A 26,384-nucleotide genomic window follows, 5' to 3' on the forward strand; every position below is an offset into this window, starting at 1 on the left:
AAGGGCGCGAGGACATGTGGCCTGGGTGGAAGGGGGCTGCTCGTGTCCCCGACCGGGCCAGCGACATCACGTGAGCAGGACAGACAGGCCCAAGCCGGGTTGTTGGGCCGGGACGCTGGGTTCACGAGCCTGAGCCTTGGGCAGAGGTGGGGCGGGGACCTGGGTGGGTGGGATTCCCGCCCCCGCCCTGGTCCCCCTGGGTCTCTGGGCGGCAGGTCTGTGTCGAGCAGGGGTACGTGGATCCCCTAGCAGCGGGAGCAGGGCTCGACCACGCGCGGGTCCTGACGTGTGCACGTCCGTGTGAACGTGTGTGTCTGCCCCAGCCCGTCCGCACGGGTGTCTCTGAGCCTCATCTCGGAGATGAGGGCGCTGACTCCCTCCCGTGCCCCTGAGATCCTGAGACAGCACGTGCCCGGCCCTGTGCATGGCGGGGATTCATCCTCGAGACCTGGGGCCCCTGAGATCCCGAGACAGGGCGTGCCTGGCCCCGCGTTTGGGGGGGTTCATCCTTGAGGGTTGGGACCCCTGAGATCCCAAGACAGCACGTGCCCGGCCCTGCGCTTGGGGGGGGTTCATCCTTGAGGCCTGGGGCTCCTGAGATCCCGAGACAGCGCGTGGCTGGCCCTGCGCATGGCGGGGGTTCATCCTCAAGGGCTGGGGCCCCTGAGATCCTGAGACAGCACGTGCCCGGCCCTGCACGTGGGGGGTTCATCCTCAAAGGCTGGGGCCCCTGAAATCCTGAGACAGCACATGCCCGGCCCCTTGGGGGGCAGGGGGTTCATCCTCGAGGCGGCACCCAGCAGTGGCAGCAGGTGCTGGCCAGGTGTGCTTCCTCTGGTCCTCGTGTCTACAGCGGAACTGTAGGCACCTTGTTCTTAGAAGCTGAAAGTTTCCAAGGGGAAGCCCCCGTGTCGTGAGCCCCAGGGCTGGCAAGTCAAGTTGCAAAAGTGGGGTTCACGCCGGCAGGTCTGCCTGGCCGAGGCTAGCTCCTGGAGAGCCTCACGGGTCCAAAGCCACACCCTGAGCTGGACCAGTTTCAGACGCCCTGGGACTGAACTCAGAGTGGGCTGGGGGTGGGTGGGGGGGTGCTGATACCTGGTATTTGACACCAGAATTTGAGGCGTTTTCCACCTGAGCAGAAGTCAGGGCTGAAGTCTTGTCTCCACTTGGGAAAGCGTTCTGTGCCCCCTGAGTCCCAAGAGGCCCAGGAGCTCACCCACCTGGACCTGCACATTCAGAGCAGGAAGTGTGATGCCCCGTTCCTAGCCCCTGACACTCCCGTCCCAGGGGGCTCCTCCAGTCATCCCTGCGGAACAGAGAGACAGCGGACAAGCTGGGGTCCCCGCGGGCCGGGCGGCTGGCTTCCCATCTCCCCATTCCCACCAGTGAAGTGGGGATAATGACACCCCACACGCACACCCTGGGGGTGACTAGCAGGCCGTGGGGGTTCCCCTGCCGGAGCAGGAAGCGTCAAGAAGCACAGGCATCGTTGCTCATAATTATCCGACACCTCAGCTGTTCACGTGGTGCAGCCCATGACGGCTGCCGGCTCCGTGTCCCCGAGATCCACACCATGCACCCCGCCCCAGCCCAGCTTGCCCAGGACCCTCAGTGCTGCCCTCCGCGTCCATGCCAGGCAGCAGGCTCTGCTCTGGGGGACAGGGTGGGGGCCACTCGCTGTGGGGGGTGGGGCAGTGCTGGGAAGTGTCGTCCCCGTGTTGGGGGCTGGGGTCACATGGCCGCAGGCCCGTGGCACCCGTCAGGCCTCCATGAGTCTGGGGGGGACCCTGGCCTGGCGATCCCGTTCCTCTGGTCCACCCTGAAGGCTGAACGCGCACCCCCCCCATCAACCCTGGTCTCAGAGCTTCCCACCAGGAAGACGTGGCTCTCCCACACACACTGTCCCAGACCGAAGAGGGGCTTCCCCACCCCCTGGGGCTCGGGGTCTCAAAAGCAGCTGAGGAAGCAGGCGGGAAACAAGCTGCGAGGCTCTCATCCAAAGGCCATGGGAGGACTGGCCTCAGCTCTTGACCTGAAACTTGAAACTGTCAATGTGGGAATTACTGCCTCCAGTGATAATCCCTGTTGTCATCGCGAGCGCCAGCCTGCCCTGGCCCTGCGGCTCAGTCCCCAGTCTAGCTGGGCGCTGATCCTGCTTCTGCAGCCCGCCTGGCCATGCCCACGACAGGCACAGCTGCCAGACCCTGACCCAGGCGGGGGGCCCACCTGCAGGCCAGCCTGGAGAGCAGGTCCCCAGGGGGGTCTGGGGCATCAGTTCTGAACACGTTTGGGGAGAGACGAGTCCTGCAGAGAAACTCAGCCCATGGACATGGGCAGAGTGGACCCCCACGCCACAGGAGGTCCCGGGCCCACCAGGAGGAGGCCCTTCTCGCAAGAATCAGGAGGACACGGCAATTGGAGGTGCTCCCAGGGGTGCCTGACCCCAGTGCTGTGCCTAGGACGTCTTCCAGAAACGCCCCGCGTGGTGGAATCCCAGCCCGGCTCACCCAGATCACGCACGGCACAGGCTCGCAGTTCCTAGGGTCCTGTTTTAAAGCCACGGGATCTGGGCTCGGACTTGCCAGACAGGCCTGGAGAAGACAAGCCCGATTCCTGGGCCTCAGGTTGCCGACCCCGAGGTCTCTGTCCCTCCCGACCGGGCACTGCCAACTCCCTGCCAGGAGTGGGGGTGGAGACCATCCAGGTCACCCACCCGCACAGTGGCCTGGTACCCGCCGCAGGCCTCCATGTGTCAGGCCCATTCCAGCCACTTCCTCCAGGAAGGAACCTGACCACGTTCTCCAGTACCCTGCCAGCAAAAAGACCCTTCCCACATCGAACACTTTGTAAAGCGTCTCCAAGGCCCAGAGTCAGCCCCAGCCGTTTCTGGGTCTCACCTCGCTCCAGCCTGAGACGCACCTGCTCCCGGCTGGGACCAGGGCACGTCCCTCAGGGCGGTCTAATGGGGGAGCGGCCCGATCTGAGCGGCTGGACTCAGGCCAGCAGGCCCCCCCAGAGAGGCTGCATGGGCAGTGCAGATGGGCAGCCCCTGGCCTGCTAGCTACCCGGCCACGGTGCATCCTGGCAGGGAGACGGCTGGGCCCTGAGCCGCGTGGAGCCAGACAATGGCTTGAGGATCTCGTGTGATGGGACCAGCCTTTCTCGGGGGGGACGGGTTAGAACCTGGCTGGCACCTGGGCTGGCCAGCGTCCAGCGAAGTGTCACGGGGCGCCTCAGAGCCGGGTGACGTGCCAGCCCCTTGCCACTGCCCCCTTCGGTCCTGGGGAGTCAGCTGCAGGACCACCCCTCAGCCTTGATGGGGGAGGCACTCTGAGATGCCCCTCCCTGAAAAATCCGACACCCCCGCCCCCAACCCGAAAGGAGGCCCTCTGCTGGATTTTCTCCCACCCTCTGTGCCTAAGAGCCCCCTGGCCTTCCACCTGCTTCCCAACCTGCCTCCGGACGCCAGAACCCACATGCAAGTCCTCTCCCCGCTCCGGCCACCGACCGGTGGGACACGGGCCTTGCAGGCACCATCCCACCCCTCCAACCCAGGGCCGGATCAGAAGAAACACGCCACACCCACACGGGTGAACCCCGGCCCATGGGGGCGCCTGGACGCAGGAGGTGACAGGCTGGGTACCAGTGCCATCCAGGCACAGACATCCCCGCAGTACGGTGGCGCTGTGTCCCCCTAGTCCGGTGTCTCCCCTTGAGGCCGAGACAGGCTGGGACCCATCAGGTGGGCCTGCTGACCAGCCAGAGAGTCCCAGAGATGACTGGCAGCCCCCAGCCAGGTCAGGCTCTGTCCGCCCCAAGGTCCCAGCCTCTCCGGCTGGCAGGATGGCACCTGAGTGGCACCTGAGCGTCTGGCTTGGTGCAGAACTCAACGTGCCAGGCCCCGCCATCGCCCAGCTGGGTGACCTGGGCTGTTGATCGTGTCTCGCTGGGCCCCAGGCTTCTCATTGCTAGAAAGAGGACTCCGCCGGTCTGCTGGCCACAAGTCCTGAGGAGGAGGTGCGAGGCCCTATGCTTGGCAAAGCAGCATCCAGAAGGCGCCTGCCCCGGGCCTGTGGGATCTGCAGATGCCAGCCTGGGCTGAGCCCTGTTTCCCTTGGCTCCTAGCTGCCGGAGAGTGACAGGAAACTAGGGGTCACGTCACGCTGAGGTCTGGGCCGGTGGGTGGCGAGCAGGTCCCCGGGAGAGGAGGCTGGAGGAGACAGGCAGGGCGGCGTGCAGGGGATGAACGGCCTTCGGACAGGCTGGGGGCATCCCAGAGGGACGGGGAAGACCCCAAAGACTTCCTCTCCTGGGACTTCCTCCCCCACCAGCCCCCTCCTCCCGCCACTCTGGCCTGGTGTCCGGCTCCCCTTCTGAAACCGGAGCAGAGACGTGGGAGCAGGCGTAGGCGGGGCGTGACTGGCGAGCCCGCACGCTCCTCGGTGTCCAGGGAGGGACGCAGGGTGCTGGATTCCAGGCCTGCTCCCACGGCCACGGGCGGGGCAGGGCGGGCACAGTCAGCTTAGCTTAGCCCCCGGGACGGACCCCCCACACACACACCCCTCCCGACCCGGCTGCCCTGTCCAGGGTGCACGGCCCAGCCTTCTGCGGATGGGAGGGGCGGATCAAGTCAGATGCAAAGGCCCTCCTCTGCGAGGTGCCTGCCACGTACCGGCTGTTACGGCCCTAACTGTGGGTCCCAGCCCAGCCCTACAGATTCCTCGAGTCACTCCCAGCTGACAAACGAGAACACAGAGGGGAACGGTCGGCTCCTGACGCCCTCCGCTGCCCGGTCTGCTGGTCCCAGACCCTCTGCCCCCACCACCCACCCACCCCACGGCCCCCACCGCGGAGAGGCAGGAGCCCCACACCACTAGGGGCATGTGCCCTGGTATCCAGGGAAGGGCGCGGGGCACGTTCCTGCCGGATTCCTGCTGTGCGGGGTGGGTGACAGCTGGCGGTGGGGCTCTCCAGGCGACCGGGAAGGCGGGTCTGGCACGTGGGGCAGCTTCTGGGATCCTCCAGCCCCAGGAATCCGCGTGTTGGCAAAGATGTCCACGTTTGGGGAGCCCAAAGCCTTCCCCCCACCCCAGAAATGCGGGCAGGAATTTAACGTGCAGCTGTGGCTGCCCTGCTGGGACGGCAGAATCCATAGAGGAGGCCTCAATGGGGCAAAGACGAGGCTGAGCGGGGAGGGCATGGCCCAGGGCAGCAGGGAGGTGCTCCCCGGCATCGCGAGCTGGACACTGAGTTGTCGGGGCCCTGGGGCTCCCCAAGGGCCGGCCCATAGCAGTCAGCTGGGCCAGGCTCGGGGGCTCCCGCAGGAGAAGCCACTGGAGAGTTGGGGCGGCGGAGTCACCAGCACCCTCGGAAGGTGTGGGGCGGGAATACCGGGAGCACTGTCACATGTGGGAGATTCCTCGGCAGAGGTGTGAACGCCCGCCGCCCTTCCCCACTCGCCACGGCCGTGCTTTCTGCACAGAGCGCATGCAGGGGGCTCGTCCAGGGGTCCAGAAGGCAGATGGGCCCGGAGGGCGGGATAGGGATCTCACGACCCGAGGGACATCCTGGCAGTGACTTCTTTGGTGGGGCTGGGGACTGTCTGTTTTTTCTTTTGTTTTTTAAACTTTCTCTTAGAGTAGTTTCGGCTTCGCTTTGAGAAGAAGGTCCGGAGGTTTCCCGCATGCCCCTACACGGGCACAGCCCCCCACCATGCGGGTGGGACATTTGTTACCATCGATGGGCAGAGTCTGGTTTCCTGTCAACGGGACCTGCTGGGACCCCCACCCCACTCCCAGGCTGACAAGGCCCCCAGGGGCTGAGCTGACCTAGCAAGGGTCTCAGCACAGCTCTTGGACCCTGTGAGATGGTTCCGCCTCCGCAGAGAGCCTTCAGTTCAAGGACTGTTCGGGGCCTCCTTGGTGGTGCAGGGGTAAAGGATCCACCTGCCGATGCAGGAGACGGGTTTGATTCCTGATCCAGAACGATCCCACAGGCCCCGGAGGGCTAAGCCCCGGAACCACACCCGCTGAGCGCACTTGCCTCAGCTGCTGAAGCCTGCCTGTGCTGAGCCCCTGCTCTGCATCAGGGGAAGCCACTGCAATTAGAAGCCCATGCCCAGCGACTAGAGAGTACTCCCCGCTCGCTGCAACCAGGAGAGAGCCCGTGTGTGGCAGTGAAGACCCAGTGCAGCCAAAAATAAAAGCCATCCCAGAGACCAAACCTGCAATAACTCAGGACCTTGGACGTTCTCAAGGGGCTCCATGCTCCTGGGATTTGACCAGCCATCGATCTGGGGGCATTTCAGGAGAGAGCGAGACGCTGAATCAAAAGGGGGAGAGGTTTTCTTCTGGGTGGGGGAGCCGACGAGGCCAGCACTAATGATGAGGCAGCCGAAGACCCAGCACTGAGGACGCACGTGAAAGCGGCTTCTCCTCGCAGAGCCTCCCTGGATGCGACTGTGTCCCGCTCCCTGACAGCTCGTCCACGTTTCAGCAAGCCCGCAGTCAAGATGTCCTTCCTTCTGGCCCCTGGGCAGCTCAGATGCTTGCTCATGCCCCATTCTCTCTGCGAGGCTGGACCCCAGGGCGACGCACCCCCGGCGGCTCCCTCCCCGCCTCCGCCTGAAGACAGCGCCCGTTGCTTTGCCGGGTGGACGCCGGCAGCAAGAGGCACCTTCAGTCCCAGTCTGCACGCACGCTGTCCAAAGCCGCATCTCCAGTGCGTTCTGCCAGGCCCTGCTCTCTGCCCCTTGAGGCGCTCGGCATGTTCAGGCAGCTCTGGGACTGCGTGGCTTTTGGCTTCGAGGGGACTTTTCCAAGCTCAAGGTGAAGATGTGTACACAGCAGGCCGCTCCTTGCTCAGAGTGTCCTGTCGCTCGGGCGTATGCAGGGCCGCCTCCGGTCACCACCCGCCGGACCTGCGCCTGGTCTCCAGGCAGGTCTAACGTCACTTCCGCCAGACCTGGGTCTCCGGACTCACTCTTTCTGGCCCCTTTCAGGTGGAAGTGAGGGTGCTGGCATTTTCATGGTAAACCTAACTCGAAAGATAAAACTGCCCATCCTGTACGTACAGCCATTCTGCTGGGGCCTCTGCACCTCTGCTTTTTATCCTGAACAGGTGTGTGGGGGGGTCGGACACCTTGTTTCTGCAAAGAGCCAGCTGTTAAACATTTTCAGCTCTGCAAGCCAGGTGGTGTCTGTTGCAGCTTCTCAGCCTCACCAGCCCAGATTGAAAGCACCTGTCCCTCTTGCGGAGAGTGCCGCGTTCCAATAAAACTTGATTTACAAAAAAGCAAGCCGTGGGCCGGACCAAGCTGTAGCTTGCTGACCCTGGCCCCAGTAACCAGGAGGGGCGCCACCTTCCTCTCCTCAGTTTCATAACCTGGCTGTTCCTTGCCGTCACCATAGACCGAGGAATTTGTCACACGGCTTGGTCACCTCTTCATCTCTGCCAAGAACGCACTGACACAGGTGACACGCCATAAGACAGAGATGTCCGCGGCCTTCACGTGCACTCACTCTCAATGGGAGAATGTCTGGGTCCTGTGGGAAGAACGTTTTCTAAAGGGAAAATTCACGTCAGTCATGGCAGCACAAGGCCTGATCGAGGATCTTGATTCATACGTAAGGAGAGATTGTGCTGGAAAACAGCACACGGGGCGCCTGAAGGAAGTGAATCACGGAGCCTGAGGAGGCGGCTTGCAGGGTTTCTCAGGAGACGCCTTGCCCTGCCCCGCCCGGGGAGGGGCCCCACTGCAGCGGGGCCTCCAGGTCCCAAAGAAGGAGAGCAGGATGTGGGCCAGGAGCCTGCCAGCCTGGGTGGAGGCTGTGTTTGTGTCGGCCTTGCTTGCCTGGTTCCAGAGGGCTCTGAGGCAGCTGTCAGAACTGGCGTGGCGTGAACCAAGGCCACGGTGGGGAACCGTGAAGGCCCGAGGAGGGTCTCAGGCCCTTGGGGTGCACCAGCCGCACCGACGGGCCCCCAGGCTTCCTGATGGCAGAGCCTGGGAAGGTGGACGCGACCCGCATGCCCGCTGCTGTCGGGGGCGGGGGCAGCTGGGGTGCAGGATGACCGGGCGGCTGGCAGTCGCACACCCTGGCCTCCTTGAGACAAGGGTTCTCCCCCAACCCTCCGATTGGCTGGAGCAGGAGACCGTAGAGGCTGAAAATGAGGACTCTGGGTCCCCCTGGCTGCCTCACAGACTCCTAGGGATGCCCCCCCCAAGGGAAAGCCCCGATCAGCCACCAGCACAGACGGGCAGGAAGGCGCTCAGACCATGCCCCTGAGTCCCTGGCGTGAGACCTGGGAGCTGGGGCCCTGGAGTCTGACCTTTGACCTGGCGGGGGTCGTGGCCAGCCGGCTGCCGGCCTGGTCAGAGAAGCAGGGTAGGGGGGTGTCCACCGAGTGGGTGGAGCCCGGAGGTGCACAGAGAAGAAGCCCCGAGTAACACGCGTGTGCGTTGCCCTGGGCTCCCGGCCCACCTTTGGTCCAGGCCCTTCACGGTCACGTGTCCCCCATTTGTGCACGGAGGGAGGGTGCCTGAGACTTGGGGAAGGCACAGCCCCAAGCTGCTTTCCCTCACTGCTCCACACGTGGCTTGGGGGAGCTGACCTTGGGCCCGCTGCAGGCAGCCAGGCACGCCCTCCCCGTGGTGGCAGCCAGGCTGCCGGCCCCCTGATGCCCAGTCTCCGAGGCTGTCTCCACGCACGGACGCCCAGAGGACCAGCGAGGGCTGGGCTTCAGCCCCCTGCCCTGGGCTCATCACCGGGGCGAGGGGACCCTCCCACCCCGATGAGTGAAAGGGTCATCCCTGGGCAGACCCAGCACCATGGCAGGTGGGCAGGTGGGCCCCCTCGCAGCCTCTGCCCACCCTGCAGATCACAGGGTGGCTCAGAGTCAGGGATGCCCAATCCTGCCAGAGCCAGAGGTGAAGCTGAGCCCAGGAAGAGCAGCATCCACCCCATGGGCTGCCAGCCGCCACCCGCAGTCTCCCAAGAGCCCTGCAGACAGGTAACCAGGTCAGCAGGGCTGATGCCCGCTGGGAGGCAGCCTGGGTAGGAGCGTCCTGGGGACCCCGGGGCAGGTGGTGCCCAGCGCAGGAGTGACTGCGAGGCAGCAGGTGCCCAGGGCTCCGCACCCACGTGTCTTCCTGTTGTGCAGTCTGTGCCCGAGCGGCCCGTACAGGCCACGGGCTTCCTCTGAACTGGGCCGGCGGCTGAGATAAGGGCACCTGGGCACTCGCTCTGGGCGGCCTGGGGCCAGGCGCCAGAGCCTCTGCCCCTGGGAAAGGCAGGGCCAGGCCCCACTCCAGGGCCGCGGAGGAAGAGGAGGCGAGCCCTGGGCAGCTGCTGCGGGAGAGGGTCCAGCGGGGCCTACAGACCCAGCGGGGTCTCAAAGCAGGTTCGCAGCTCCTGGCTGGGCGCCCAGGCCACCAAGGGGGGCCCTGCCGGTCGGTGATGCCCCCCGCCCCCAGACCACAGCCCGGTGGCTGGTTCCCCGTGGCCGGGCCCAAGACGCCGGCAGTGGGGATGCGCTGTCCTCTTGGCCCTTCCTCCCGTTTCCGAGCCGTCGGCCAGTTCCTGTCGCCTGTCAGTGTCACTTCTCCCTGAAGCCGGGCCCTGTACCCGCTCCCCTGGAGTGACCGTCACAAGCCGGCCGCAGTCCAGCTCCTCACCCAGACGTGCCGCCAGCGTCGCCTGCCCCTGGGCCCACCCTCACGACCTCCGCAGCCCCCGGCTCTCCCAGCAGGACTGCGGCCCCCTGCTGTGTTCGGCACGTCACCCTACCCGAGCGTGGGTCCCCTGAGGCTCCGACCCCTCCTTGCGTGGGGGTGTCCCTGCTGGTTCCTCTGTCCCACCCGGCCCTCACCCCTGGAAAGCCCTCCGGTCTCCTCGGCAGCCCTCTCTCCGCTGGCTCTGCGGCACCTCTTCCAGGCCACAGGCTGTGTCTGCTCAGCCTCCTGTGGGTGCCCAAACAGAACGACCGCAGGCTGTTGCTCAGACGACAGATGTGAATCGTCTCCAGTTCTGGAACAGAGGCAGGGCAGGGCCAGGCCCTCTGGAGGCTCCGAGAAAGTCCTTCCTCCACGCCCAGCTCCGGGTGGCCCTGTGCACCCCTTGGCTTGTGGCCTCACCCTCCCAGTCTCAGCCCCTGTTTTCACTTGGCCTCCTCCTCCTCTGTCCTTCCCAGGGGACCTGGCATCTGCTCCCTCACCCCATGGTTACTTCCTGGGGGAGACTTCCTTCTCTGCTGCCCGCCTAGGGGGTCCGGCCGCCCCTCGTCGGTGGCCTCGCCACACGATTCCTGGGGTTCTGCGGCTCTCAGGGCTGGGGCTGGGTGCCCCTGCCATCCTGCGTCCGGCACTGTGCCGGCCCGAGGGACGGGCTGCTCAATAAATGTTAGTTTGATTGTCTGGAGCCAGACTGCGCAGTGTCACAGAGTCAGGCTATGCAGAGTCCGGGTCACGGCGCAGCCAAGGGCTGCGGCTGCTCCCAGCTGGTCCTGCAGCCTCTGTCTGGGCCCGGAGTATTGGTGACCTTCCACCCCCCACCCCCCGGGGGATCTGGGAGCCAAAGGCACAGTTGGGTGGGTCCTCGGAGACAGAGGAAAGTTCTCTGATGATGTGGTGGGTGCTGTTCGGGGCATGTGGGCTTTGGTGCTGGAAGGCCAGCCAAGTTGACCTGATAATTTGGTCTCCACCCAGCTGGGTGGGACAGGCTGTTGTGGCCTCGCCCTCAAGAGCTCAGCCTGGCTCAGGGCACCTGGGGCTGCCTGGAGGGTGGGGCAAGCTCAGGCCCCTCCCAACTGCGTTTTCTGGCCTGGGGGCGGTCCATAGCCAGCCTGGGGCCTTCTGTGCCTGGCAGGGACTTGCCAGGCTGGTTCACAGTCTGGGTGGCTGCCTGAGGGCTGGCAGGGCTGGCTCCTGGGGTGCCCTCTCTGCCCCTCCTCCCACAGAACCCCGCCGGGCTGCAGGGGCCGACTGGACAGGGGCCATCTCTCTGGAAAAGGATGTTGACCCGTGTGGTGTGGCTGCAGGAAGGGACAGCTGCCAGCCTGCCGGTGGAAGAAGGCAAAACAGAGGAACCACCCAGCCGCGTCAGAACGCGCGGCCCCGGCTTTCTGCCCGCGGTCGCTTGGGGCCCCGGTGCCAGGCCGTCCTGACGTGTGTCCGGAACAACGCTCTAGCTCGTCAGGAAACAGCTGGATTATGTTCCCAGGTTCCTGGTTTAAGAGACAAAAACAGTTTTTCCGTTTTGTACGATGGAGATGAGATTATGTAACAGAAGAGGAAAGGTTTTCACGTGAACGGCTCAGGGGTGCAGTGTTGGGCAGCCAGCCGCCTCCCCTGTCCACTTCCCAGTTTCATCACCCCAAGGAAGCCCCACACCCCCCGGGCACCTGCTCTCTGCCTCTGTGGACCGGCCTGTTGTGGACGTTTCGTGTACATGGGGTCAGGCCGCTGCCTGGCGTTTGGGGGCTGCCCTCACTGGGGCTCAGCTGGTGAATCCGCGTGCAGTGCGGGAGACCTCGGTTTGATCCCTGGGTTGGGAAGATCCCCTGGAGGAGGGAAAGGCTACCTACTCCAGTATTCTTGGGCTTCCCTGGTGGCTCAGCAGGTAAAGAATCCGCCTGCAATGCGGGAGACCTGGGCTCAGTCCCTGGGTTGGGAGGATCCTCTGGGGAAGGGAGAGGCTACCCACTCCAGTGGTCTGGCCTGGAGAGTGCCATGGACTGTACAGGGCACAGGCTCCCAAAGAGCCAGACACGACTGAGCGACCTTCACTTCCTGCCATAAAGCTGGGGAGGTTCATCCACGCTGTGGTCTTCCTAAGCCAATAATCTTCCTTTCTGTGGATAGACCACTTTGGTATGTCCATGTATTTATCAACAAGTCGGGGTTTTTTTTGTTCTGTTTTTACTAGAGTATGATTGATTTAAAGTGAAGATGGCAGACGGTACAGAATCTGCCTGCGATGTGGGTTTGATCCCTGGGTCGGGAAGATCCCCTGGAGAAGAAAATGGCAACCCAGTCCAGAATTCTTGCCTGGAGAATCGCATGGACAGAGGAGCCTGGCGGGCTGCAGCCCCCGGGGTCGGGAAGAGTCAGAGGCGACGGAGCGACTGGCGCTCTCACGTCGTCGATTTACGAGGTCGTGTCAGTCCCGGGCGTACCACAGAGGCGACTCGGCTGAGCTTGTACTTGTTTATTCTGGTTTATAATCGAATCCGTCCCTTGCTCTGGCGGTGCTGGGGCTTCGTTGCCGAGCGTGAGCTCTTCTCTGGTGGGGTGAGCCGGGCTCCTCTGGCGCGCAGCCTTCTCCTTGCGGCAGCTTCTCGTCACAGGGCACGGCCCTGTGGTTGTGACCCACGGGCGTGGCTGCTCTGAGGCCTGTGGGCTCTCCTGGGTCAGGGCTCAAACCCGCGTCTGCTGCGTTGGCAGGCGGGTTCTTTCCCACTCGGGACGTCCCTGTGTACTCTTTCGGGTCCTTTGCTCGTCCACCTTGTCACGGAACATTGGGTCGAGTCTGTGCTCTACAGCAGGTCTCGGTGATCTCCAGAACATTGAGTCGGGTCTGCTCTACAGCGTCTCGGTGGTCTCCATCTCATAAGGCAGAGGGTGCGCGCGCACGCCCCAGGCTTCTGACTGGTCCTTCCTGACCCATTCATCCGCTGATGGATGCCTGTGTTGTTTTACATTCTGATTGTTCTGGAAATGTTGCGAAAGACCGGGTGCATGTTCTGGTAGTAAGTTTCGGTTTGGGCGCCTGCTTTCACCTGAGTTACACATACCCAGGACGTTACACATGCCCAGGACGAGAATCACAGAGTCACGTGGCTGCCACTTTGGCTTTTGAAAAATGCCTTTGCTTTGAAGTGTTTGTAAGTTGACTGAACTGGGCAGCTCACACAGACAGACCCGGACGCAGTTCCTCTCTCTCTGGGACTCAGTGTCCCCGTCTGAAAAACAGGCGTCTGGAAGTTCCTGCCTCCTAAGGGGACGGAGGTGGGGGGGGATTCAAGGAGCTGATATGAGTGGCCAGCCCTGTGCTTGGCCCAGAGGCAGTGTAGGGCAAAGGTCAGCGGGAATTTTGCAAAAATACCCACTTGTTACATCAAAGATGTGAGAGTTTTCCACTGTTTGGAAAACTTACTTTCCTGAGCAGCACAGGCATTCCCTGACTGTGCTCCAGGCGCTGCCACAAATACAGGAGCCAGCCTGGACCCCGAATCTGCTCTCAGCGCATGGGACAGCGGGTTGCTGCTGCTGCTGAGTCGGTCAGTCGTGTCTGACTCTGCGACCCCATGGGCTGCTGTAGCCCGCCAGGCTCCTCTGTCCATGGGCTTTCCCAGGCAAGAACACTGGAGTAGGGGAGCCATTCCCTCCTCTAGAGGAGCTCCCCCACCCAGGGATGGAACCCGAGTCTCCTGCACTGCAGGCGGGTTCCTGACCACCGAGCCCCCAGGAGGGCTCAAAGCAGAGGATGACTGTGGGTCCAGGGCCAGCTCTGTCCCGTGGGGACTGTGGGCCCCTGACCCCCCACACCCCAGCGTTCTGAGCCTCTCTCAGAGGAGCGAGCCGACCTTGCAGGGCCCCCGCCCCACCGCTAGCCACCGGGAATACGAGCGTCGAGAGTACCCAGCCCAGCACCGCCAGCACTGGGCTGGGCCAGGGGCCAGGACCGCGGGGTGTGGGGCTGGGCAGGGAGGGCGGAAGCCTGAGGGGGCCTGGTGGAGCGGTTCTCTGAGCTGACCGCCGGAAGGAAGCGGCCGTCTGAGGTGCTTTTACCTTTGTAAATAAACACGTCCTGGCTGGGGTCTTCCTGCTGCACACCCCAGCCCTTGTGTCTTCCTGACCCCGGGGGCGTGTCTTATCAGCTGGGCCGCTCCCCGCACTCTCTCCTTCCCTGGTGTGTTCTGGGCAGGAAGGCCACGGACCTTTGCTCCCCCAACCGAGGGCCGCCAACCCGCGGACTCGCCCCCGGTGGCGCGTTGGCCTGAGGGCGGGACCTAGGCTGGGATCCGGAGGCCGCCAGGCGACCCAGGCTGGAGCTGGGGACGCTCCAGGCACGTCGGGTCCAGGAGGCCCCCCGCCTTGCTCGTCCGCCCCCAGGACACGAATGGCCATGGTCCGAGCTCCGTTTTGCACGTTCCCGCGGAACTCTGCGGTGGGGTTCCCAGGGGGCCGGGCAGAGGCTTCAGAAGGGGTCTCGCTCCATGTGGAAATGGGGAGGGGCATGTCGAAGTTCCTGGGGCTGCTGGTGCTTCCCGGGCAGCTGTAGCCGGGCTGTCTCAGGCCAGGGGGCGCAGCATCTGAGGGCTGCAGGCACGTGCTGGGCGGTTCCCGGGAGTGGTCTGCGATGGACCAGGTCCTGCCCTCGCGCAGGGATCGCACCCAGCCCAGGTGGGGGGTGTGCGTGGGGCGCGGGGCATGCAAGCCCAGTGGAGACAGTGGGGCTGTGTGACGCCCGGATCTGCTCTACAGAGAAGGCCCAGCCTTCCCTTCATCGTCTTTATTGTTGAAGGAGCTCACAGGTTGGGGGTGTCCTGGAGCCCCGATGTCCCTCACCCAGGCCTCTCTCCGCCGCTCAGGCAGCACCCCCTTGGATGTTTCGATTCTGTGCTCATTTTCTGCTGATTTCTTTTTAGTTTCTACTGTAGTGCGGCTGCTTTACACTGTTAGGTTCCTGCTGCCCAGCAAAGTGAATCAGTTATACATAAATATCCGCTGTTTTTTAGATTCTCTCCCCATGTAGGTCATCACAGACTCCTGGGTAGGGTTCTCTGTGCTGCCTTGTTGGGTTTGTGTCTAAGAGGCCATGGCGTGTATATGTCAGTCCCAGTCTCCCAGCCTGCCCCCCGCCCCCTTGGTAACCACAGGTTTGTTCTGTAAACGTCTGTAACTCTTATTTCTGCTTTGCCAAGAACTTAATCTGTGCCCTTTTTCTAGATTCCATGTGTCTGCGATACTTGTTTCTCTCTTTCTGACTGACTTCACCCCCCGTTCCGTGCTAGTTTTGGCTGTGATTGCCGATGGGCTGCTAGAGATGAGGCCCCTCTGGTCCGCTCCCCCGACATCGCCAGGGGGATGGGCAGGGCGGCAGGGCCCTTAGGCATGTGTGTATCTGTGTGTGCGCTCGGTCGTGTCCGACTCTTTGCACCCCGTGGACTGCATGTAGCCTCACAGGCTCCTCTGTCCATGGAATTTTCACGGCAAGAACACTGGAGTGGGTTGCCATTTCCTCCTCCAGGGGATCTTCCCCACCCGGGGCTGGAACCCGGGTCTCGCGTCTCCTCCACTGGCAGGAGGGAGCCCCAGGAGTGCGTGCCTACAGTCAAGTGTGCCGTTTGAGTCCTTGTGCGTGTCCAGCACGGAGGCACGAGGCACATTCTCATCGCTGTGCAGCCGTCCCCGCTGTCCAGCTCCAGGAGTCGTCTTCTTCCTGAACCAGACTTCACCCTGTTAAACTATATCGCTCCATTCCCTTCTAACTGCCGCCCTGGTAACCCCTGTTCCTTGTTCTGTGTATACAAGTTTGTTTGGGGACCTCATAGAGTGAGCACTGAAGAATTGATGCTTTTGAACTGTGGTGTTGGAGAAGACTCTTGAGAGTCCCTTTGACTGCGAGGAGATCCAACCAGTTCATCCTAAAGGAGATCAGTCCTGGGTGTTCATTGGAAGGACTGATGCTGAAGCTGAAACTCCAATACTTTGGCCACCTGATGCAGAGAGCTGACTCATTGGAAAAGACTCTGATGCTGGGAAAGATTGAAGGCGGGAGGAGAAGGGGACGACAGAGGATGAGATGGCTGGATGGCATCACCGACTCAATGGACATGAGTTTGAGCAAGCTCTGGGAGATGGTGAAGGACAGGGAGGCCTGGTGTGCTGCAGTTCAGCCCGTTAGTTCAGTCGCTCAGTTGTGTCCGACTCTTTGCGACCCCGTGGACGGCAGCCATGAAATTAACAGACGCTGCAGTTCACGGGGTCCCGAAGAGTCAGACACGACTGAGCGACTGAACAAGAGCAATGCGGTCAGAGGGTAAACCTGCCTTTCCGGGCCTGGCCGGAGTCACTCAGCCGCGTTGCTGCCGGCGCTGGACAGCCTTCCTTTCTAAGGCCGAGTGGTGTCCGCTTTGAATCCTGTGTCTGTCGTCCCTCAGCGGGCAGGCATGTGCTCCCGCCCATTTGGCCGCTGTGAATGTGGGCCTGCAGATACCTGGGCGTGACCCTCCTTTGAATTCCTCCTAGTCCATACCCGGAAGCGGGGTTGCTAGATCCTGTAGGTGTTCTGTGTGTGACGTTTTGAAGGACTTTTTTTTTTTTTTTAAAACCAGTGTTGCCCTTCAGGTGTAAGAAGGGGACGTGAACTTGGCACCCCCCGGACTTACTCCTTTGCCTTTTCTGTGGGGTGGGGAGGGAGGCTGCCTTTTCTCCAGGCGTCAGAATGGATTGTAGATGCGCAGAGTGCTGGGCTGCTTGCCTGCAGAGGAGGTTTCAGGTTTCACTGTGTAAACGCTTTTCCACACTCAGCTTTTCCACACTCAGCCGGAGCTGTGACTCAGCCCCACTCCGTCCCTCCTCCTCCCCTCCCCACTGTGAGCTGTTCAGCTGAGCCTCCTCTCTTGCCTGGTGGCTCAGTGGTAAAGAATCCGCCTGTCAATGCAGGAGACACCGGTTCGTTCGGTTCGATCCCTGGGTCGGGAAGATCCCCCTGGAAGAGGGAATGACAACCCACTGCAGTTATTCTTGTCTGGAAACCCCATGAACAGAGGAGCCTGGCGAGTTACAGTCCAGGGGATCGCAGGAGTCGGAGGAGTGGAGGGCATGCCTTGCGTCTCGCTCTGCTGTGGTTCTGGGCAGACAGCGGCCTTTCTCATCCCGAATCGTGCCTTACACTCAAGACGGGGGGATGTCGGGTGTGGAAGCTGCAGAGCGAGAGGAAGACAGGTCCCGCGTGTTGCTTAGAAGCAGGAGGCGGGGGCGAGGGGCTTTCCTCCTGTGATACGCTTGCATCAGAACAGCCTGGGACGGGGTGGGGAGGGGCAGTCATCAAAATGAGGGGTGTCAAGTCCAGATGAGCAGGGCGGCAGACTGAGCCCTTGGCTGAGGACACAAGGGGTGGCCGGCTGGCCACGACCGAGGCTTGATGGCACTGCTTCCCTTAACCAGTGTCCACTGGGGAGATGTGTGCAGAGTGGGGAGACGGCTGGGTTTTCAGTTTCCAGGGCACCACCTTGTGACCCCTGGCGTCTGGCTGCAGACCTGGCCCCTCGGACTGGCCTGGCCGGGCGAAGCTTCCACGGCAGCGCCGACAGCCAGCCCCTCTTGACACGGGCCAGCGGCCCCTCACCGAGGACTTCGGTTTACACCGGGCTTTAGCCCTGATGCTGTTGTGGAACCAGCACGTGAGCAAGTCACACATGTGAACACTTGCGGTTCTCGAGGGTGAGCCCTGGGGTCCCAAGCCTGACCCTGATATCCCGAGGTTCTCACTGGGGATTCGGTGTTGACTTGACCTGGGACGTGAGCTCAATGCGTTCACAGGCCTGGAAATCAGGTGACGCTCTCGGGTCATGTTCTTCCACAAAAGGAAGGAATATGGTAACTTTTTACAACATGGTTGTTAAAAAAAAAAAGAAAAGCTGAAGGTTTCTTGGGACGTGTGGACGCTGGCCATTCTGCGCTAGCGGGGAGGGCTGGGCGACAGGGACGTTTCAGCGCCAGGCAGGCTCTGTCCGTGGTCTAGTTTCTGGGCCCAGTTTCAAGTCAGCAAACCTGAGACGCGGATGGCTTGGGTGACCGGCGCTGTCTCAGCTGTGTTGCCACCTGGGTGGAACCGGAGCCTCTCGAGTCTGCGACCTTCCTCCCCGCCCCCCCGCTGGAGGACATTTATTTTCCTTAAAAAAAAAAAAATGTGATTCCAGAAAGAAGAGGAACGCAGGATCAGACTTGTTTGGGGGGTGGGTGTGGACCAGGGTTCTGTGCCCCCTGCCCCTGCCCCGCCCCGTCCTCAAGAACGCTGAGTGAGAGCTAGCTGGGCCTTTGGTGCCCCCGCCCCCGTCCTCAAGAACGCTGAGTGAGAGCTAGCTGGGCCTTTGGTGCCCCCCCACCCCGCCATCCTCAGGAACGCTGACTGAGAGCTAGCTGGGCCTTTGGTGCCCCCCGCCCCCCCCGTCCTCAGGAACGCTGAGTGAGAGCTAGCTGGGCCTTTGGTGCCCCCCCACCCCGCCATCCTCAGGAACGCTGAGTGAGAGCTAGCTGGGCCTTTGGGTCTTCTCAGGAGGCAGTGCTTGACTGTGGCCTTGGGCTGCCCCCTCAGGACGGTACAGAACCCACCGTCCAGGGGCTTCCCTGGTGGCCTCGTGGTTAAGACTCCCATCTCCCAGTGCAGGAGGCGTGGGTTCCATCCCCGGTCGCTGAACTACGATCCCACATGCTGTGATGTGCGGCCAAAAATAATAAAAATTGAGACCCTAAAGTCCAAGGGCCGGAGGGTGACACCCAGCGCAGTGATCTTGGTCCCTTAAGCGCCTCAGATGGTGGATTAAGAGGCCCAGGGTGCCTTGGTGCAGCCTGCAGCGTCCTCTGCGGCTCTCGCCCCAGAAGCGGCCTGACGACCGGGACCCTCCTGTGGACCCACAGGCAGAGCCCAGCCTGGCCTTGGTGACGGGCCCCCGAGTGCAGACCCCAGGGCCCCAGGCGCAGCGCCGGGCCGGGGGGCGGCAGGGCAGGCTCTCTGCCCTGGCTGGAGCCCCCCGGGGGTCCTTCGCAGCCACCGGGGCCCAGGCCACCCCCGACTCGGTCAGTAGGTGTGGGGCCCGCCTGGGGTACGCTTTCTGAGCCCCTGGGTGATGCTGGCGGGTAGCCAGGGCTGAGGGCCCCTGTTGGAGGACGGTGACCTTCCGGGAGCAGAGCTGGAGGGGTGGGGCGAGGCAGGGGCGGGGCAGGGAGTAGGGACTTTGGCCTGCAGGCGCCCGCAGCTTGGTGGCCCGTCTCGGCCTGCAGCTCGTCCCCACGGCACCGGTGGAAGGCAGTGAGGCCTGTCCTCTGCTCTAGTAGGCTCTGGAAAGCCGGTGCCAGGCACTGGGCCCCACCTGGCCGGGTCGGTCTAGGTGCCGCCAGCACGCAGAACATTTGGTGCCGGAAGGTGTTGCCAGCTGGGGGCTGACCGCCCCGGAGGCCGCCTGTGCCGTCACCTTGGGCTGCCAGTGTGTGCGTCACGGTGACGTGACCGAGCCCCGTTGGGATGACCTCTTGGAAGGCCCGGGCGCCCTTTGAAAGGAGGAGTGGACGGGCGGCCGTGACGTGAGGCTGGAACGGGCCGGGCCCTTGCGGGCTGATGGCCCAGCCAGGGAGTCCGCTCGGTAAGAACGGCTCTGGGAAGCGGGCTCTGGAGCCCATGTGGCCTGTGATCCATGGGGGCGGGGTGTGGGGAGCGCTGACTGGCGCCTGAAGGAACAGGGTGTCGGCTCTGTGGTCAGGTACCGCCCCCTCCCCAATTTGGGGAGAGCTTGCTGTAGGACAAGCCACGCTCTGCTCGTGGGGACTCTCAGCTGGGGGGCAGGGGGGCACAGCCTGTCTCCTGGCCTTGCACCTGGGTCGGTGGGGTCACTTAGGATCCCCCCAGATGGGGCTTAAAGACGTCCCTGGACAGCAGGACTCTAGCGTTTGGGGTCCACCCTTCAGGCCCCACTGCCCCCACCTGCGGGGATCAAAGGCCCAGCCTCACGTGTGGGGAGGGGGCGCCCCACCCCGCCCACCTGCAGAGTCAGCTGTGAAGGTGAGGTCCGGCTCTACGAGGCCCCTGTTCCAGGCCGCAGGGGACAGGTGGGGTGCCCCCAGCCCCCCAGGCCAACCGCCCTCAGCCCCTCACCCTGTTCCAGGCCCGCAGGGGAGGGGTGGGGTGCCACCCCCCCAGGCTGACAGCCCTCGGCCCCTCCCTGCCTCTGACGCCCCTGCTTCTCTGCACTTGCAGATGCGTTGTTCGGGACGCCACCGGGGTTCAGCTGTGCCTCGGATCGGGCGGAGGAGCCGCGCCGGCCCCAGGACGGGCTGCCCTACATCGACGACTCGCCTGCCTCCTCGCCCCACCTCAGCAGCAAGGCCCGGGGTGGCAGGGATGCGGCGGAGCCCAGCAGAGCGGTGAGTCGGGGCGGGAGGGTGGGAGAGGGGGCCGCCGAGGGTCCAGTCTCCCTGAGGCCCTCGTCCCGGATCTGGGTGCATGGGGCGGGGGGGCGGGCGTGGAGGGCGGACGCGGGGGTCCCAGGGGGCGGAGGGCGGACACGGGGGTCCCGGGGCTCTGTCTCGGCCGGCAGGGTGCATGGTGGGTCGGGTCCAGGCCCCCCCCCAGCACACTAGCCCCCCCTCTTGCCCAAGGAGCTGCTGAGATGGCTCACCCGCTCTCTGGGGTCTTTCTCTGGGGGCCTGCCCGTCTTTAGTGACCCTCCCGCCATCCCCTCTGCTCTGCGATGGAACTGAGGCCCCGAGATCCGTGGCGAGCGGAAGCTGGCACCACCCTAGTGCCCTCCCTCGCGGGCAGTGGCCGTGAAGGCCTGACTCCCGGTCCTCGTGGCCTCACGCCTCAGGCCGGCGCCCCCGAGGGGCGTCAGGGCCCAGCCGGGCACCCGCTTGACGTCCCAGGCCCACCCTGCTGGGCTGAGCGCGGGTGTTGCCCCCGATGACCGACACCTCCCTCCTCCCACTCAGCTTGTTTCTGGGGCGTCTCCACCCCGGATTTAGCAATGAGAGCGAGGGCTGAGGTTTCCCCCGTGGCTGGAACCACATCTCCTCACCACGCGGCCCCCCTGTGGGGCCGGCGCCTTCACTCAGGACTGCCGTTTTCCTTTGGCTTCTGTGATTTCTGGCTTCCCTGCCAGTCTAGACGGTAAAAACATCTGCCTGCAGTGCAGGAGACCTGGGTTCAGTCCCTGGGTCGGGAAGATTCCCCTGGAGACGGGAAATGGCCACGCGTTCCAGGATTCTTGCCTGGAGAATCCCACAGGTGGGGGAGTCTGGCGGACTGCGGTCCGTGGGGTCGCAAAAGAGTCCAGACGTGATTGAACCACTGACACTTTGGCTTTCCCCCTGCCGGGCAGGCTTCTCCCCCTGAAACGGGGGCGGTAGGTGGGCGCCCGTGTGAACGCATGCCTGCCTGGTGCGGCTTACCCACATGGCCAGCCCCGGCGTTCCGTAGACGAAGAGACCGAGGTTCAGAGGGGCAGAGTGACTTGCTCGAGGCCACACCGTGGCGGCTCTGAAGCCTTCCCCGCCCTCAGCTCAGCCATTCGGCCCCTGCCCTGCCCTTCGTGAGGTCTCCTCTCTCACCCTGCCTTGCGGGTGTGACTTGGGACAGACGAGCATCCTAACGGCCGATCCCTGGACTCGGGACGGTCCTCCCTGTCTGTCTGTGGTCCCTGAGGGCTGTCTTCCCCTGGCACATGACCTCCCGCCCCTGCCCGGGCCCCTGCCCTCAGGCCCCCAGCATGCTGACTTGGGGTTGTGCCCCCCACCATTTACCCCCAGTTGGGGGGCCCACCTGCTGGGGAGCCTGTCCAGACCAGGAGCCCTCAGACTCGTCTCGCCTTACATGCGCGGCGAGAAGGCTGCACCTGCTTGTCGGGCCCGGGGGCTCCAGCCCCAAGCGGGCACCTGGCCCAGGGGGCTTTCAGGTGGCACCTGGGGGAGACGGGGACGGGACCGGATGAGGCATGCGTGGTTTTGTTCTGGAAGCCCCGTGGTCCAGGGCTCGAGGCCCTGGAGACCGGCAGAGAGCTCTGGCTTTCTGGGGCCCTGTTGGCCACGCAGGGACACTTCCCTCTTTCGTCTCTGATTGTGGGTCTGAGGACGATGCGGCTGGGGCTTCCTGGCGCCCACAGGAAGCGCTGTGGTCTTGCGGTCGCCCGATCCCCCATCTGCCAGGGCCAGGGTGCCTGCCCGTTCCCCTCAATCCCGCCCCTCCAGGGTGGGGGCCGCCAAGCCTGGGCCCTTTCAGGGTGGCGGGTAGTGGGGGGTCAGGAGGACCTTCCTGGGGACCCATGGCGATGCGGGGGTTCGCTGGCCTACTGGGGGTGCAGGTCAGCTCCAGGAACACATGCCCGCAGGGTGAGTAGGGGTTCCCGGGGAGTTGCCCGGGGCACTGGGGGAGGAGCCAGGTGGGCAGTAGGGTGGGTCCTGTGACCCAAGGAGGCTGTCCCGGCGCAGAGCATCAGTGAGCACCTCCCTCCCGGTGCTCATCCTCAGAGGGGCCGCTGGGCGTGTCTGCGTTTCCCTGGAACGACGACTGTGCAGTGCCAGCTGGGGACCCAAGTCCCGGGCGAGTGCCAGTGGACACACGTCCCTCGTCTCCGCGAGGGACAGCGAGGTTACACGTTCGTCAGCCCCTCGAGCAGGCTCCCGGGGAGCCCGGACCAGGGCCTCCGGCCAGCGCGTCCGGGGTGCAGACGAGCGTCCAGGCGTCACCCCAGCTGCCGTCCTGGGAGGGGGTAGCCTTTGTTCTGCAGCCGCGCTGGCCAGCAGGCCGTGACTGCCCCGGGGTTGGGGTGGGGGCCCTGCAGCTCTGGGCCTGGCAGCTGGCTGGCGGGCTGCCCCTCTGCTCCCCTGGCTCCCTCCCTCCGCTCCCCGACCTTGTTGTCACACTGGGGGTGGTTTTTTTTTTTGCTTTCTTGGCCACAGGGCTTGTGTTGTCTTCCCCTCCCGCTCCCGGGCAGTGGAGGCCTCTTTCCTCCAGCTTCCTCCTGCCCTCTCCGTGTCCCGGGCGCCTGCACACACCCTTCCCAGAGCCTGCGCGTGTGCAGAGCAGGTGTGAACACCGCAGTCCTGCCCTGCCCTTTGCCCCCTCTGCCTGTCCCCTCCACCCTCTCGCCTCTGGGTGGGGTAGCCGGTGCCCAGGCCCCTGTCCGCTGCCCCAGCCCCTCTGAGGCTCAGGAGAAGGTTCTAGTCTAGCCCTGGGCCTCGCTCACACGTTCCTTTACCCGGCCAGGCCCCTGGGAGCAGAGAGCAGGACGGGGCGCCGTCCTTTTCCACCCGGCTCTCCAGGCCGCAGGGCTGGGGAGCAGCTCCCCCGGGCACACAAGCCTTCACCCCAGCCATGGCGGGAGGTGCGAGCAGGGTCCCCTGGGAGCAGCTTCCCCAGGGTGCCTCCATTCGAGACGTGACCTCCGTGGTCTGAGAGGAGAGGGGGTGGCTGGGCCCCCCCACCTGCACATCTCTGCTGATGGTGCTGGGGGCCCCGGAGCCGGCTGCCCGGACGGTCCTGGACCCCGGGACCTGCTCATCTGATGGACGAGGGTTCCCTGGAGGGACCTTTGCACCTTCGTGAAGGTGTGGCCACGCCAGGGCCCAGCCCGCGGTTCTGGGTCCTCTCGCTGGTCGGTTTATTCCGTGGATCTTGGTGGAGAACCTGGGGCTCTGGGCGCCCTGGCCCGGAGGCTCCCGCTGCCCAGCATGGCCTGGACAGGGCTGTGGTGTGGGGCCTGGGTGTCCTTTCCCCAGAGTGGCTGAAAGCCAAGAATCCGATGGCTACCCCCCATACGTGTACACAGACACAGACAGGAACACGCATGAGCACGCGGGCTTTCAGGAGGCACCTGGGGGAGACGTATATGTGCGCGCGCGCATGAACACACACATGAGCGCAGACGTGTACACACGCGTGAGTGCACGCACACACATACACGTGCATGTACACAGGAGCGCACATGTACGTATACACACAAGCACACGTATGCATGCTTGAGCACACGTGTACATACACAAGCACGCACATGCATGCTTGAACACACGTGTACATATACAAGCACACACGTGCGTGTACGCACGAGACACACACACACGAGCACCTGGCTTGTGCACACACAGCGATGCCCAGAGCAGAGTGGTGGTCCAGGCAGCCTTTCTGGGTGGTCCCAGCAGGCAGCCAGGATGCGCTGTAAGTCCCAAGGATGCAGAAAGCAGACACGGGGGCAAGTGGGAGCTGGGCTCCTTTTCTCCAGTTCGCACCTGGGCAGCCAAGGCTCAGGGCAGGAGGGCAGGGGCCTGAGACAGTGGGGCTCGCGGGCGGGCCTGGCTGATGGCCGCACCCCCACCCCGTGGCTCAGCCCCGGTGCTTCCTGTCAGATCTGCCATTTCTCCACCACGAAGTACCTCCCTCCCGCCAGGCCAGGCAGGTGGGAAGGGCCAGTGGGGCTGGGGGTACAGAGGGGCTGCCCTGGGAGGTCCTGTTCCAGGTATTATGGGAACACACAGTGGCGCTCATCTCACAGGCCACCAAGACGATGCTCAAAATCCTTCAAGTCCCAACAGTGGGTGAACTGAGAACTCCCAGATGCTCAGCCTGGATCTAGGAGAGGTGGAGGAACCAGAGATCAAACTGCCAGCATCCGTCGGATCATAGAAAAAGCAAGGGAGTTCCAGAAAAACATACTACTTTATGGGCTACGCTAAAGCCTTTGACTGTGTGGATCACAACACACTGGAAAATTCATAAAGAGATGGGAATACCAGACCACCTGACCTGCCTCCTGAGAAATCTGTATGCAGGTCAGGAAGCAACAATTAGAACTGGACATGGAACAACAGACTGGTTCCAAATTGGAAAGGAGTACGTCAAGGCTATTTATTGTCACCCTGCTTATTAAACTTATACGCAGAGTACATCATGGGAAACCCTGGGCCGGAAGAAGCACAAGCTGGAATCAAGACTATTGGGAAAAATACCAGTAATCTCAGATACGTAGATGACACCACCTCTGGCAGAAAGTGAAGAGGAACTAAAGAGCCTCTTGCTGAAGGTGAGAGGAGAGTGAAAAAGCTGGCTTAAAACTCATCATTCAAAAAAAAAAAAACAAAACTCATCATTCAGAAAACTAATATCATGGCATGTGGTCCCATCACTTCATGGCAAATCAATGGGGAAACAATGGAAATAGACACTTTATTTCTTGGGTTCCAAAATCACTGCAGATGGTGACTGCAGCTATGAAATTAAAAGACCCTTGTTCCTTGGAAGAGAAGCTGTGACCAACCTAGACAGCATATTAAAAAGCAGAGACGTTACTTTGCCAACAAAGGCCCGTATAGTCCAAGCTATGGTTTTTCCAGTAGTCAGGTACAGATGGTGAGAGTTGGATCCTAAAGATGGCTGAGCATTGAAAAATTGCTGCTTTCAAATTGTGGTACTGGAGAAGACTTGAGAGTCCCTTGGACAGCAGGAAGATCAAACCAGGCTCTCCTGGCACGTCAGTGGTAAAGGAACTGCATGCCAGTGTTGGAGACGTGGGTTTCATCCCTGATCCACGAAGATCCCTCATGCCTCGAAGCAGCTAAGCCCTGGCACCACAAGTGTGGAGCGTGTGCTCTGGAGCCCGGGAGCCAGAACTGCTGAGCTCACGGCTGCGGCTCCTGAAGCCCCTGCTCGGCAACAAGAGAAGCCACTGCCGTGAGAAGCCCGAGCACAACTAGAGACTCGGAGCCCCTGCTGGCGACAGCTAGAGCAGAGCCCGCACAGCAACGAAGACCCAGCACAGCCAGGAATAAATGAACAAGTGGAATTATAACAACAGAAAAAGGAGATCAAACCAATCCATCCAAAAGGAAATCAGCCCTGAATGTTCACTGGAAGGATTGATGCTGAAACGGAAGCCCTAGTACCTTGGCCACCTGATGTGAAGAACTGACTCACTGGAAAAGACCCTGATGCTGGGAAAGATTACGGGCAGGAGGAGAAGGGGACAACAGAGGATGAGATGGTTGGATGGCATCACCGACTCGATGGACATGAGTTTGAGTAAGCTCCAGGAGTTGGTGACAGACAGGGAGGCCTGGCGTGCTGCAGTCCATGGGGTCACAAAGAGCTGGACACACCTGAACAACGATGGGAGTGCCAGGAGGCCTGCGCTGGCGTGGGATGATGGGTGACGACGCCCACGGACGTTAGCCCTGTCGTAACTGGGGGCAGGGGTCTTGCTGCTGGTGAAGTGAACGGAGCCCAGAAGTGCTGCCTGACGTTCAGTGTGGCACAGGGTGCCCCCCTGGCACCCAGCAGAGAACCCTGCAGCCCCAGATGTCACCCAGCAGAGAACCCTGCAGCCCCAGATGTCAGCGGGGCCAAGGCCAGGACCTGCCCCATCCGTCACGTCCCCCCGAGTGACCAACGGCCAGTGCTCCGCTTGCACACCCAAGGACAGGGCTGTCTCTGCTCACCTGCAGGCTGGGGAGCCAGTGGCGGAAAGGGCAGGGCTGTGTCCTCTTCTCTGGACACAGGGACACAGGGCCTCAGCCCCCTGGCACCACCCTCGGGCTGCAGTGGGGCCGGCCAGCACAGGCTGGACGTAGGGAGGAAAACCCCAGACAGGTGGGGCGCAGGCCTTGGGCACAGCCACCCTGA

General features: G+C 63.0%; 1 protein-coding gene across 1 annotated transcript in view; it reads left to right on the plus strand.

Annotated features, from left to right (window-relative positions):
• The window catches only part of BCR (BCR activator of RhoGEF and GTPase), an 87,217-nt gene that overhangs the window by 20,514 nt on the left and 40,319 nt on the right, over nucleotides 1-26,384 (plus strand). The window contains exon 2 of the mRNA XM_070385749.1: nucleotides 19,977-20,143. Within this exon, the coding sequence (XP_070241850.1) occupies nucleotides 19,977-20,143 (167 nt within the window). The remainder of the gene's footprint in view (nucleotides 1-19,976; nucleotides 20,144-26,384) is intronic.

The sequence above is a fragment of the Bos mutus genome, chromosome 17 (assembly GCF_027580195.1).
Source record: "Bos mutus isolate GX-2022 chromosome 17, NWIPB_WYAK_1.1, whole genome shotgun sequence".
NCBI lineage: Eukaryota > Metazoa > Chordata > Mammalia > Artiodactyla > Bovidae > Bos > Bos mutus.